The 13,940-nt window shown below is 38.5% G+C and overlaps 1 protein-coding gene across 1 annotated transcript; it reads left to right on the forward strand.

Moving 5' to 3' along the window:
* The first annotated feature begins 2,471 nt into the window (after positions 1-2,471).
* c1qtnf6b (C1q and TNF related 6b) lies at positions 2,472-13,596 on the forward strand. Its single transcript, XM_015018108.1, has 3 exons — positions 2,472-2,767; positions 7,762-7,954; positions 11,145-13,596. Exons 2-3 carry the CDS (start codon positions 7,774-7,776, stop codon positions 11,690-11,692), a joined length of 729 nt encoding a protein of 242 aa, XP_014873594.1. The 5' UTR covers positions 2,472-2,767; positions 7,762-7,773; the 3' UTR covers positions 11,693-13,596.
* The last annotated feature ends 344 nt before the right edge of the window (positions 13,597-13,940 follow it).

A 13,940-nucleotide genomic window follows, 5' to 3' on the forward strand; every position in this document is an offset into this window, starting at 1 on the left:
ATGGCAAATCCCAGTGAAGAAGATAGCATGACAAGAAGATGAAAAGAGCTGAAAAGTGTGAAGGAGTGCGGCTGCTGGCACAGGAGATGACGGAAGGAAGGAAGATGGGAAAATTGGATTTAACCAGTGAATAACAGATGAAAGAAAAAGAAAAGTGATGGGTGCAGACAGACAGAGGTGAAGAATGTAGCTGAGATATGGGGCAAAACACATAGTACTGAATATTATTAGTTTGGCCACTGTGGTAGTCAGTTACAATTCACGGGAGAATGAAGACACTCGTTCATTACTACGCAAGATAGGTTCAGTTCGATTCATATGGCAATCAGGGTTAAATAATCAAAGAAAATTTGTAGGATTTACAGGAAAAAACACAGAAAGGGTCAAAATGAAACTGCAAAAAGCGAAATCTATAGGATTCACAGGGGGAAACAGGTGGGTTCACTGTAAAAACAAAAAATCTTCCAGAGTAGTTTTGCTCTACCTTTTAATGCAAATCTCTTAGTTCACTTGAAATAAGATAAAACTAACTGTTCAGAAAGATGCAGGAGTTTGTTTGAGGTAAAAAAAAAATATAGTACTAGTTTCACTGGCAGATTATTTCACTTAAGGAAATAATCTGTACTAGTACTTAAGGATTTTTTAAAACTTAAAATAAACTCCTGCATCTTTCTGAAAAGTTACCTATAAGTCAGTTTTATTTTATTTCGAGTGAACCAAGATATTTCATATTAGAAAGTAGACAAAACCCCCCCGCCCCAAAAAAACAAATCTATGTTAAAACTTTGCATTTTTGCAGTGTGTGTTACCAGACTGAAGACGATTCAAGGGAAGCAGCCCCAATGAATCATTGTAAATGTGAAGAACGAAACCCTGAAGCTTGGTGGACAAACCATTCGTGACTTAGTGTGAAGCATGGAGCAGGAATTCAACATCGCAGTTAAAGAGCTTCTGGTAACAAATAAACTTTACGAGGCAACGCATGGGGCGATTGGCGTGTAATTATCTGTCTTTACCATCAAAGCCCATCGTTCTGCGTTTTAGTCGACAGGAACTGCATGAACTGGCTTCAGGCTGATGGCACGAAAGTGGGACTTTACTCCACCTTGACTTGATTTGTTTGTGGAGACCAAGGCTCGTTTCATCTCATCTCAAATTGAATTAAATCATCATGTTTCACTCTTTTTTTGTCCAATGTATTTGTACTTATCAGAAGTTAATTAACATTAACCAGGACAATTTCATCCAATCCATTTTTGTCAGAATAGGTTGTTCTGTAATTGTAGCTTTTCGTTCAAGTTAGACAGTTGTATTCATTGAATGATTGTATTAGCACAACAGCTTGGGATTAAGGCCTGTAAAAATGTTTTATTAGCTCCGATAAACAAGACTTTTCTTTAGTAAGCCCCGCAAACAATCAATAGGCTCTGGGCATAAAATGAAACACTCAATAAGCCGTAAGAGATAAAATTGTTTGCAGATGTCAGTGGTGATCAAAGATATTTTTTTGTTCACTGATTTCTGCTTTTTTTTTTTTTGTTTGTTTGTTTTGTTTTGTCTATTGTCAAATTGTGGGCTGAAAAACTGTGAAGATACCTTGACTTTATTTTCCTAACTAAAACTATGAACTATGTCTGGAAATAAATGTAACATTTTTAGATTTACCTGATCAAGAGTTATCTAGTCCTGATACATCTGTAAATCACTGTAGATCCAAAATGAAATGAATCTCACGATTTCTGTATTAAGGCATACAATTTCCAGAAGTTTTTGGTTAACTGTTTTTGATGTTTTTATTTTACAAAAAAAGAAAAAAAAAAGAAAAAAAGAGATTGGGTTAAATTGAGCAATGGTTGCTGGATGCTTGTGATCCTTCTTAGCATCACATTCAGCTGAGAGTAGACAAATACTTGGTGTTTTACCCAAAATGCAATATTTTAAGACGAGTTTAAGCTGTCAAGTAAAAAGTATAGGTCTACCAACTTTTTGTGTTGGTTGACCAGTTTTGTGTTTTTCTTAAATTGTGATTACAGGGGCCACACTATCATTTCAGATGCCTCAAATTGTCCACAGGACAGACTTTTGACATCCCTGCTTCCAGTCAAAATCTGCAATCTAGTTTATCAGGGTAGAGAAGAGAAGGAGCTCCATCATTCTTCACAGGCCGCCATATTGAATAATAAAATGACCGGTTCAGAATTTGTTGAATCTTTTCAATAGGATAAAATAAGAAATGGTAAGAGAATGAAATTATGTTGCATTATATATAGAGAATTAAACCAGCAGATGACGGCTTGGTGTGCAATTAAGATTGCTGAAATTAAAGGACCGCATTGGAAAGCACCATGTTAAACACTAAATTCAATGCATAAAACACACCGTATAGAAGTGCAGTGTGTAGGCAGAAGGCAGAGAGGGAGGAGTAATGACTTAAACACACTTCTCTTTAAGTTGTCAGTGCCACTCTCTGCTCTCGACAGAACATCTGGAAGGAGGAACAGCAGCCTAAACCTCTGCAGTAGGGGGGAGGCTGGTGTGCAGGAAGATAAACTTCTGACTTCTAGAGTTTCATGATGGAGGGAGGACTGCTATGGGTGTGCGTGTGTCGTGTGTGAGTGTACAGACTTGAGCAGTAGGGAGAGAGATTGTGTGTGTTTTTAGAGAGGTTTCCTCTAAGTCGTTCCACCTCTCAATCTGACAGCAGCAGCAGCAGCAGCACTGCCTCTTTTTCCCCTCCTCCTCCTCGACTGTGGAGAAAATCCACCAGGTAAGAGAAGCGACCCGCACACTCTCTCTCACTCGCGCACGCGCGCGCGCTTTGTGACAGCTAGCGACCTGCGACGAGCGCGCGAGCGTCTGCAGAAAATTCTCGGAAGACAGTGACGGAGGGAAGAAAGAGAGGAAAAATGTCAAAGAAAAGCTGGCCGGGAAGGAGGAAAAAGAAAAGAAACACCCGGCGGCGCGTTTGCGTGCCTGCAGAGACGCGCAGGATTGTTGAAGTTCCTTACAAGTCGCCAACTCAGCAGAACTTTTCTTTGTTCAAAAGTTACAGTAACGGCGCCCGTGCGCGTTCTCACGCGCCCAGATGCGCTACCCGGCTTTTTGTTTATGTGTGTGTGAGCGCGTGTGCGTAAGGGAGTTGTGTAACTCTTTCTGTCGGGTTTATCCGGACTCCCGCTGCATACCAAATTGATGCTCTGGCGTTGTAGACGTGGCTTCCACAATGAAATCCCTCTCACTGCTGGATGTGGTTGACTCAGTTCCAGTAGAGTGTGTTCACTTTGTTGAAGCGCTAGCTAGGACTAAGTTGGACAAGTTGTACATAGATTGTTTGGGGAAAGGAAGGAGGTTTAGAATGAGGGTTGTTCAGATAACCTAGTAACTGTGAGTGCAGTAAATTTAAACTTCTTTGTCAGAGCAAGCGGTTTTTGGGTGTGGACATATCTGAACTTGACCCTTCTCTAACATGGGGTCAAAGCCAACGATGATGCAACAGATAGAGCTCAGTTACATGAGTCAAAGTTATTGCCCTGATTCTGTGCTCCACTTTTTTTTTTTTTTTTTTTTTTTTTTTGCCAAGGTTTAGAAATAACACAATTGTATGGTGTGAAAGTACAGTTCAGAGTAATTGAGTCAAGTCAAGTTTATTTGTAGAGCCATTTCAGCGACTAGGCAGTTCAACGTGCTTTACATTGTAACAACGCAATACAGCAATTAATTATGAAACAAGTAATGAACATTACATTTTGTTAAATGCCATCAAGTAAATATACATCAAATATATTGATAAATGTTCCAGTTATTATGAATCAAAATCAACTCTAAACAGGTGAGTTTTAGCCTTGATTTAAAGCCAGTCAGTGTTTCGACTGTTTTGCAGTTTTCTGGAAATTTGTTCTAGATTAGTGGTGCATAGAAGCTGAATGCTACTTCTCCATGCTTAGTTGTGGCTCTGGGGATGCGGAACCAGAGCCAGATACCAGTAAGAGCGCTCATTTGAGATTTCTGGGAGAAGTAAGAATGCTGTGTTGCCAATAAGTGGAAGAATGCATTACCATTTTATGCATTTATTTTATGGTTTTTGTGAAAAGAGCTCTCTGCTTCCTGCCTACAGCAGTAGCCTCTCTTGCTCCATGGTCCCAGATATTTTAGATTTAAAGATGATTTGATTTGTCTTTCAGGGTCATAAGTATAACTAGACATTGGAGCTGGGTTTATATAAAAGTTGATGAGCTGGCTTTCCTTTGCTCTGAATTGCAGTGAGACATTCTGATCTTTATGCTAGCAACAGCTCAAAACAACCGAAATAATGTTTTATGTTTTGTAACTTCTATTGGCACACTTGTACAATATCCATAGCCTCATGGATACCCATAATGCAACACCTACCAAGACATGTTAAGGGACTGTTTGTGTCTGTTGTGGATGATCTGGCAAATGTGTTTAACGCTTTGCGTTTCTGTATCTTTACTTTTGACCCAAGCTGAAATTTCCTGCAGAAGACCGTCACAAAACACACACTCCAAAAAACACACACCTGTTACATTTTCATAAAGAAGTCGCTCGCAGCCGATCTTGAGATGTGGAGAGGTATTTTATGAAAATGTCAAGTCTGGTTACAGCAATGAGGCTACACACTGCAGTTCAGGTTTTATGTGTTGTAGCTTTGGTGTCAAACCTCATTGCATTCAGCAAGTTAATAAGTCTTTTGACTCACAGCCAGAAAATGCAAACCGCTCATGGTTTCTAACGTCTGAGGTAAAACAATTCACCCTGGAAGAGCACGCTTAATGGAAATCTTCTGTTTCCATGTCCAGGTGGCGATCAGTCCTGCTCCAGCTGTAAGGGACATTAATGTGGTTAAGATTAGGACAAAATGCAGGCCAGCTAAAATGACGCATATCCAAACAAGGTGTTTTAATGATAACCAGCAAATCCACTTTCCTTCGTCTGTCAAACTTTGGTTCATCTGAAGTGAAATCGTCACCTGTTAGAGGAGCTAAAGGACGTTTTTTTGGGAGGGATTTTAACCGAGAAACAAGAAAACAAAGTAAATGCGAGCTAATTAAATCTGCCCCAATTATTCTAACAGTTGTTCTTGATGAATTCTGTTCAATTCAGTTGATTCATGTGGCGCCAATTCACAACAAACGTCTAAGCAAGCATCTGGCGACAGTTGAAACGAAGGGCTTTCCTTTAAACGGGAGAAAAAAACCCGCACCAACCATCTGTCTCAACCGACTGGGACTCTATTTGAAAAATATAGCTTAAGAATATCAAAACTCCATATTTGCTGCAATCTGTGTAGACCAGTAGGACAATAAATACTCTGGTATATGTCAAAACTAAGAAGAGAAGTTTTAAATCAACAACATAAATATAATTGGAAAAGTTAGCTTGTCCTCTGACAGAAGGCCGACTTCAACAGTGACACAGATGCTCATTATAACTACAGTGGTTGTGTTTTACTGGCAGAAGTCGGATAGAAACGTTGAGGCAGAGCTCCAAACATGTCATTTTCTCACTGTCAAGCTCCATCCGTCATCTGAAATATTAACGTTCATCCGTCATTGGAAAAACACAAGAGGAGCTCTGTTATTTCCCTCCTGTGTCTCATCACGCTTTATTTTATATCCTCGCTTTCCACTATTGGAGAAAGTGGTAGAAAAGAGAAGGAGGAGAGATTCAAAGATGGAGATGAAGTACAATGGATACTGAGAAAGAACATGCAACGAAGAGGAAAAAAAAACAATGAACACAGTGATGCAATTGGGCTTTTATATCCAAAATTTCCACTCTTTAGCTTTAAAAAGCTAAAGAGTGGTGATCAGCGTCACCAAGATCAAGTTTATTTATTAATTTTAATAAATAAACTTAATGATTTGGATGTTTATTTGTCGTGCAGGAGTTAAAACTTCCTCCACGTTTCAAGTCTATTTCAGGTTTTCTTCCATGATTACTAGGCGTGCACAATATATCGGCACTGACATTGGCCGATATTAATCATTTTTTTTAAGCATATTGGAATCAGTTTTGTTCTACACATGACATTTTCTACAGGATTTGTTTGTTCTCCACTGAGCTGGGCACTATTCCATGTCTCCCCAACATGGCAAACCTCCCATTTGATTTATTGTGACAGCATTTTGTGTTTTCCAGGCACATAGTGCCATTTAATAGCTCAGTCAAGTAACTATTAGCTTCAGTTGCTATAAAAATGTTATAAATGGCAAATATGACTTCCCGATTTAATGCCTTGAAATTAGATCGTTGTCTCTTTAAGAAACTCCTGCTCTTTCTGAAACTCCTCCTCCAAGGCGTCACCACTCCATCGCTCTTCAATTGACCCTATAACAATGTTTTTACCTCCATTGCCATGAGAAGTAGCTCCTATAATGAGCTTAGCAGATAACAGTTCCACCAGGTGTTTGCTAATTGCTGCTGGCTAGTCTGAAGGAGCTGAGAGGGGAAGTCTCAGGGGAGAACTGCTCTGTAACGCAGAAGCTTGGAAACTGCAGTTCAGGGGAGGAGCTTCCTCTCGAAGGCGGGGCTAGGTCCACCCAGGCGTTTTACACAGATGAATGGTTGCCATGGAGATTAATGGATTTCACAAACATGCATGAAAGAAACAAAGCAACACTCCAGGGATGTTTTTGATGAGGAAATATAATTATATTATCATGTAATATAATTGCATGATATAAAGCTATAAAAAAAGCATTTGACATAAGACTGCTCCTTTAACAACAGCTCTCATTCATCCAAAAAGTGTAAATGTTGAGAACGACTAATAGCTCACCTGTCAACTGACTGTCCACCTTAACGCTGGAACTCTGCAACTCCTCCATTTCATTCCATTAAATGAAAGAGAGATGAAGAAAAAAACAAATATTTGTTGGCAGAGATCTACCATATATTTGGGCATTTCTGAAACAGATAAAGTCAGTATGGAGATTAGGTGGCTGGATTTGTTTCGATGAATATAATTCTGTCGTTTATTGTTCTGTGTTTTGGACTATATTTGCATTTGAATGCACTGGGAAGCTGCTACTTTGTCACATTTTCATGCAAATCAAACAAATCTCTGAGGTGGTTCAGGGAAATCATGCACAAAAATCTGTGGGTTTAGAAAGCGCACACATTTCCCCTGGAAATATTTGTGAAAGCAAATAAAAAGATCAAATCCATACTTTTTTTTGGTTTGTTTGTTTGCATTCACTTGAATGCAATCTGAAAGGAATCCTGCAGTATATCCTCATTTTTAGTCTCGAAGTTTGCCTCATGTTTTTTTTGGTCCAACATCTCCAAATGGCCAAGAATCAGCCACAGAGGTTTATAGGATTTGCTTAGGTTTTTATGTTTGCAAGTCTGAATCCCTGGAGAATTAAATCACAGTAAACGCAGCATGAACTTCATCCTGTGTGTCTCAGATGTGCAGCATGTTCCAGGCCTCCATTAAACGAGAAGAGTTATGGCCAGATCCATAACGTTTGGCAGTCTTGTGTGAGAATTACTTACAGTGGAGGATATTCTTATTGTCAAAGAAGTATTTGCACATTTGACCAGAAATCCACAGGAATGCAAAAAAAAAAAGAAAAAAAAATCTAACACAGTCAAAACCAACAAAGAAAATCGTGGTTTTAGCTTCTACTTGATGTTTCAGATGTTCAATGAAAAAAAAAAGTGTTAAAAAAAGTTTTAGGATTTTTTTCATTATAGTTCAATGAGTATGTTTTTTGTTTTTCTGTCCTGCCTCCTCAGGTGACGGCAGCCATGTTGACTGCTAACTCCAGGCTGCTGTTCCTCCTCGCCTTGGTGTGCTGCGTCTCCTCTTCACCCAGATCGCCGACTCGGCTCTGCAGGCGATGCTGCGACCAGCTGGATCCACCGGCCACCACCGCTCATTACCAAATGCCTGAAGTCAGAACTGTCATCAACATGACCATTCTCAAAGGTACCGCAAGTCTAGCGAGCTAACTTACTGCGTCACGGTGGTATTTCTCCAAACTATGTTGGTTTTAGGAAGAAGCTTAAAGATCAGAGACAAATTCAGGGTTTTGCTTTTTTTCTGACTCCTAAAGCACAGAAAATCCATGCAGGAAGAAATGCAGAAGGTATATAGTGTTTTACTGTGATGTTTTAATCCCTGTGTCTCTGCAAGTATTTCATTTCTATGACGACGTACTGGGCTTTGTATAGAAAGTAGGAAGAGCAGTAAATCTCTGCTAAAGTATCTCAGACATCTAAGAAACTTCTGAGTTTGTAAAATCAAAAAATTGCTGCAATAAACTTAAATATGTTGACATTAATCATTAAAATGTGGACATGTCAGCTTGAAACGTTGCAAATTTTCTAAAATTTTCAAGTTTTTTTCTCAAAGATTTCTGAGTTTAATCTCAAAAGTTTTGAGTTTTTTTCGAGCAAATTTTTGACTTTTCAAACTGAGAAATTTCCTTGTTTTCACTAGAAAATTTCTGAGATACAAGTGGTGCTAAATTTCTAACTTTTTAAGTGTGAAATTTACTCCTCTTTCTTTCTGTCTACAATGGCACCAGTACGCTGTTGTATCTCCACACCGCTTTGCTTTAATCACTTGTTCGACTTAAAGCAGAAGGCCGTGTGCCTGGTGTAGTAGTGCTTAATCAGAAGAGCAATCATGCTGGAACTGTGCAGCTGACTGTGATGATGCATTCATGGTTAAGTGGAAATGAGATACGAGACGTGCTGTTGAAAAGAAAATTAGATCCTCCATTGACAGAAACGACCAGGAACCACTTTTAAAATCAACCACAGTTCAATGATTCTTGGTAAACAATCAGTGCCAGTAATCTTTACAACTTTTGACAATTTCTATCGAAGGGAAATGCATCAAAAAATATAGATTCAGAGAAGCCCTGGATGTTGATTTATTAAAAGGATTGAAGCATGTACCTGTATTTGTATTATCAACATGTCATTTGTAAGCAGGCCTTAGTGCATACATCATTTTGTGCTCTATGTGAAGTGGACCCAATACATAACTAATATAAACATATATTCATTAGAAATTAAGGTCTGATGATGACAGGCATACTCTAAATTAAACCTAAAAATAAATAAATAAATTTGGCTAAGTAAAACCTTGACTCGCTCATTTTGTTGATAATATGTAAAATTACCCTATTTAAATTTAATAGGTTACTTAAGCCAAGCAGAAGAAGGGTCAAAGAGAAAAAAATACATCGAACTTTTTTAGTTATTTATTTTTTTTATTATTATTTTTTTTAAAAGGATCAATTTGACCCTCAACATAACAGGAGTCTTAAAGAGACAGAGGCCAATTTCAAGATACCTGATGCCTGGAATTGGTGCAAAGTGTAGTAATGTTATTACATATATATAGCAGAAAGGATTGTATAACATTTGTGTCATTTACTTTGGTTTCAGTGATATTTTACTACATTTTGAAGCCTGGTTTTATTACATAAAATGTCGCTTCAGATACTTCACAACCAACTTAACCAGAGTAGTTTAAACAGTATATGATCATTATTGTGGTTTCACATGTTGGACCGTTAGCAACTAAAACGTCACATCTTCTCTGACCTTTTGTCTTTTGGATTTAACGTTTAAAAAAAAAAGCTCCAAAAGTCAACAATCATAACCTCTGAACTATGACAGATTCACTCTCAGGCTTAATGGTAATGTTTCAAACCCAAAGTCCACATCTTTATTCAACATTAACATAAAGACTTTTGAGCGTCTAAGTCAGAACTCCACACACTGTAAAAAGATTGTGAAGTGTAATGGAGAGAAACCGTCTACACCAATCAGCTCATGCACATCTAAATAAATGTAGATTTAGATAGTGTAACCTTCAAGCCAAAAGAGAGCATACCAAAAAAGAACAGACTGTTCAGTCAGTAGTTCTTCAAAAGTGCAAATCTGCAATTACATTCAATTCAGTTTATTCAGACAGCGTCATTTCACAACAAATGTAATTTCAGTTCAATTGGTCCTATTTATGAAACAATGCATTAAGCTCAGATTATTATTAAAATTTTAGGTCTAAGGAACTTCAGCAGATTGCACCGAGTCATTGCCTTGTAGCATTCACTCTTCCTGGACGAGTACATGGCAGCTATCACTAGCTTTGCTGCAATGCTTCACACCGAGCATGCATGTAGTGACAGGAAAAAAAAAAACTATCATTTAACAGGAAGAAAACTCCAGCGGAACCAGAACCTGGCTCAGTCCAAGCGGCCAACTCAGGGTTTGACAGAGCAGAGACACAAAAAAGAAAGAAGAGCTGATATTGGAGAACTTTCTATGTTAATGAAAAGAAAGAAGTTAATAGCAGGAGATGGAGAGAGTTCCTTCAGGAAGGATTCACAACCAAACAGAACGTCAAACCAGGTGTAGCTTCTACGGAAACAGAAAACCCCTAAAAGTTAACAAAAATAATAAATTGGAGAGTAGCAGAAGAAGAAAGTGAGGAAAAGTTTCTTTCTGCCCCCATAAGCCGGTCTCAGTTAGAAGTCATTAAATTAGCCTTAGAGGCTTTTTTTGTCTACATGTATAACAGAAATTATTTTAACTTATTCAGTTAAAACTGAATCAGAAAACATGCAGCCTCTTCTGAAAGCTCACATTTCCAATAACTTCATAATTAGCTTTTGTTTTGATGGTGGACCCAAATGCAGAAAGGTAAACATGTTGAGTAAATGAAAAATGTTTAATGAAAAAAATGATGGACAAACTTACAAAAATCACAGGGAGCCAGAGAAAAACAAAAACCATAAATCCAATGAAAAAAGCCAGCAGGGAACACAGGGAAGAAACAGAGAAAATAACAGGGTGTAACGGGAGCAACCAGCAAGGAGTGACTGAGAATGAGGAGCTTAAGTACTGGGAGTTTGAATGCTGAACAAAATACCTGGCTTATTGGCTAACTGGTTGCAGGTGTGAGGGGAGAGAGAGCGAGAAAGAGGAAGAGTAACACTGAGGATTAGAAAATTAATCTAACAAAATAAAAAAAAAAACATAGCATATGCATAGCTACCATTGCTATGTACAACAGCCAACGTTTTTTTTTTTTGTGTCATTGTCTTCTATGTAGATAGCAAATTCCTCCATCAAACTTCCCCCTGTTCCTGTGTCTGCAGGTGACAAAGGCGACCGAGGAGACAAAGGCACGCCTGGGAAGCCGGGTCTGGAAGGGCCCGCCGGGCAGCGAGGACACCTGGGGCCAAAAGGCAGCAAAGGCCAGATGGGCGCTCCCGGTGATGCCTGCAAGATCCCGCACTCTTCCTTCTCCGTTGGGCGTCGCAAGTCCCTGCACAGCGTGGAGTACTACCAGGCGCTGGTCTTCGACACAGTGTTCGTCAACCTCCACGAGCACTTCAACATGTTCAAGGGAAAGTTCTACTGCTACGTGCCGGGGATCTACTTCTTCAACGTCAACATCCACACCTGGAACTTCAAGGAGACCTACCTGCACCTCATGCACAATGACAAGGAGAAGGTGATCCTGTACGCGCAGCCCAGCGAGAGGTCCATCATGCAGAGCCAGAGCGTCATGCTGGACCTGGCCCTGAACGACGAGGTGTGGGTCCGCCTCTACAAGCGGGAGCGCGAGAACGCCATCTACAGCGACGACGTGGATGTTTACATCACGTTCAATGGATACCTGGTGGCACCGGGCATCCAATAAGACTGGAAGTGAAATTGGGATTGGCGGAGCATCTAGGTTTGGTTATTCACTTTTTTTTCTTTCAATTCTCTCAATATTCTCTACTACAACATTTTGTAGTAGATAATATTGTACAAGTGGTGCTATTGAATATTTCTTTCACCAATGAGAGGAAATGTGCTGCTTTCATAAATAGAGGCTGTCCAAAAAATAAATAAATAAAGAGGAACAATAAATAAGTAGTATTTGGGAAAGAAAACAGAGAAATCTTTTTGTACTTGAATTATATTTTTGTACAAATTAGGTCATGCTTCATGTTCTTTGTGGTGCTAATAATTTCCTCTGAAATCCTTTTCACAGGGTTTATGGAAGAAAAATTAGTTTAAATGCAATCAGACCAACTATAAAATATCTATAGGGCCATCTCTTGTGGACCAAATTTAGTTATTAGCTATTAGCTATTAGCTTTAGTAGTTAGCTACTAGCTATAGTCATTAGATATTAACTTAATTATTAGTTATTAGCTTTAGTAGTTAGCTATTAACTTCATTATTAGCCATTAGTGTTAGTTGTTAGCTACTAGCTATGGTTATTAGCTTTTGGCCTTAGTTATTAGCTGTTAACTTTAGCTATTTTCTATTAGCTAGAGTTATTAGCTATTAACATTTGGCCATCAGAAGAAGACTCCAACATGGTAATGTTCAAATCCCAACATCATCTCTCCGTGTTTTTAAAAACTTTAATTGCACACTTTATGCCAAATGAAATCAAATCGATTTTTCAGAATTTTGTCAGTTTGTTTTCTCTCACATTAGAAATTAACTGAGTGCACTCTTTTTACACTTGATAAAAAATTGTTCTCACCCTGAATAAAAGATGAATGCAACTTTGATAAATCATTCAGTGGAAATCAGTAATGATGATAAATATCAAAGAGATCTGAAGCACGAACGACACATATGCTGCATAAAAAAACCCTTTAAAACAACTTGACACTAACTTAGCAGTATAAACAAGTACAGACGTCATGCCAGTGTGAACATTGCTGCAGTGTTTCTTTCCAATTCCCATGCAGGCTTTGTCTTATTCTTCATTAAATTTTCCCGGGATGCATTTTGTTTGGTTTAAATTTTTAAATACCTCTGGAGAGAGTCCTCTATATTGTAAGTTTGACTGTTAGAAGTTTCCGTTTATTGCTCATAACTAAACTTTGTCTGACCTAGATTTTAAAAAGGTTCTTCAAAACGGTGTCTGTCAGGCCAGGAGTATTTTTCTGCTTGCTTGTTTTCTCAGAGTGCTGCATTAATTATAAATGAAATGAAAAGAGGCATGGCTGAATATAACCTTGTAAAAAAAAAAAAAAAAGAAAAAAAAAGAGGTATTTTCAGCAATTACAGTATCAAAATATTGTGAACCTCGTTTGTTCTACTGCTAAGTTAGATACAGCTGTTGCAAAAACCTGGCCCATCAGTCTCTTCAGCTGATAACGAAAACATTCAAAATTAGGTCAAGTTTCATCACAAACCAATATCTTTTTCAACATTTATTGCACATTTTATTTCGTAAAATTCACCAAAAAAATCATCACTAACTGTTGCTTTTCTTTCACATGTAAACCTGTATTTTTTTTTTATTATGTTAGTGAACTGAATATTAGAAAAATGAACAACAAATCTGCTGTGTGTTCTAATCCAAGCATACGTCAGGGATTTACTAAAGAAACGCCTTGTATTCTTGCTGGACGGACTACAAACTGCAGAGCAGTTTTATGTAAATATTTGTATATTTTCTGTCTGTAATGGCTTCCAGATTTGTAATCACTCATGTTGTTGAGGCTGTAAACTATTTGTAAACAGTTTTCCTCTTTATAAGGTCATCTTGTATTGTGTCACTGACACACGCAAATAAATAAATATTGCATAATTGTCCCGCATAAAAGCAGGTGCCTCTTCTGTCCAGATCTCGATTGAAATCTTTTTGCAAAGGAGTGAGTTTGTTTTGCACTTCTGCTGTGAAAAGTTACCTCACTGTTTGATTCTTGATGCTTTTTGGCTCCCGACGAAGCGCTTGAAGCCCACGAGGGAAGACCGGATTCGAGATTAACCCCGTAAATGAGCCACTCCTCCGGCACAAACAAATAAAAGCCCATTTAAACATCTCGGAGACAGCAGATGAGTACGCGGCTCCATCTGTTTGGCCGCACCTCTCCCATTAGCGATGCCGTCCAAAGGGACGCTTCGCTGGAGGAAAACACGCTGCGGCGTTGTAA

The sequence above is a fragment of the Poecilia latipinna genome, unplaced genomic scaffold, assembly GCF_001443285.1.
Source record: "Poecilia latipinna isolate Pla-1442-1.1 unplaced genomic scaffold, P_latipinna-1.0 Scaffold77, whole genome shotgun sequence".
NCBI classification, from domain to species: Eukaryota; Metazoa; Chordata; class Actinopteri; order Cyprinodontiformes; family Poeciliidae; genus Poecilia; species Poecilia latipinna.

Bases quoted from the DNA above. Each gene is read 5' to 3' on its own strand.
- c1qtnf6b (XM_015018108.1), top strand. From the start codon at position 7,774: ATGTTGACTGCTAACTCCAGGCTGCTGTTCCTCCTCGCCTTGGTGTGC. The intron at 7,955-11,144 runs GTACCGCAAGTC...CTGTGTCTGCAG, and splicing joins CAACATGACCATTCTCAAAG to GTGACAAAGGCGACCGAGGA.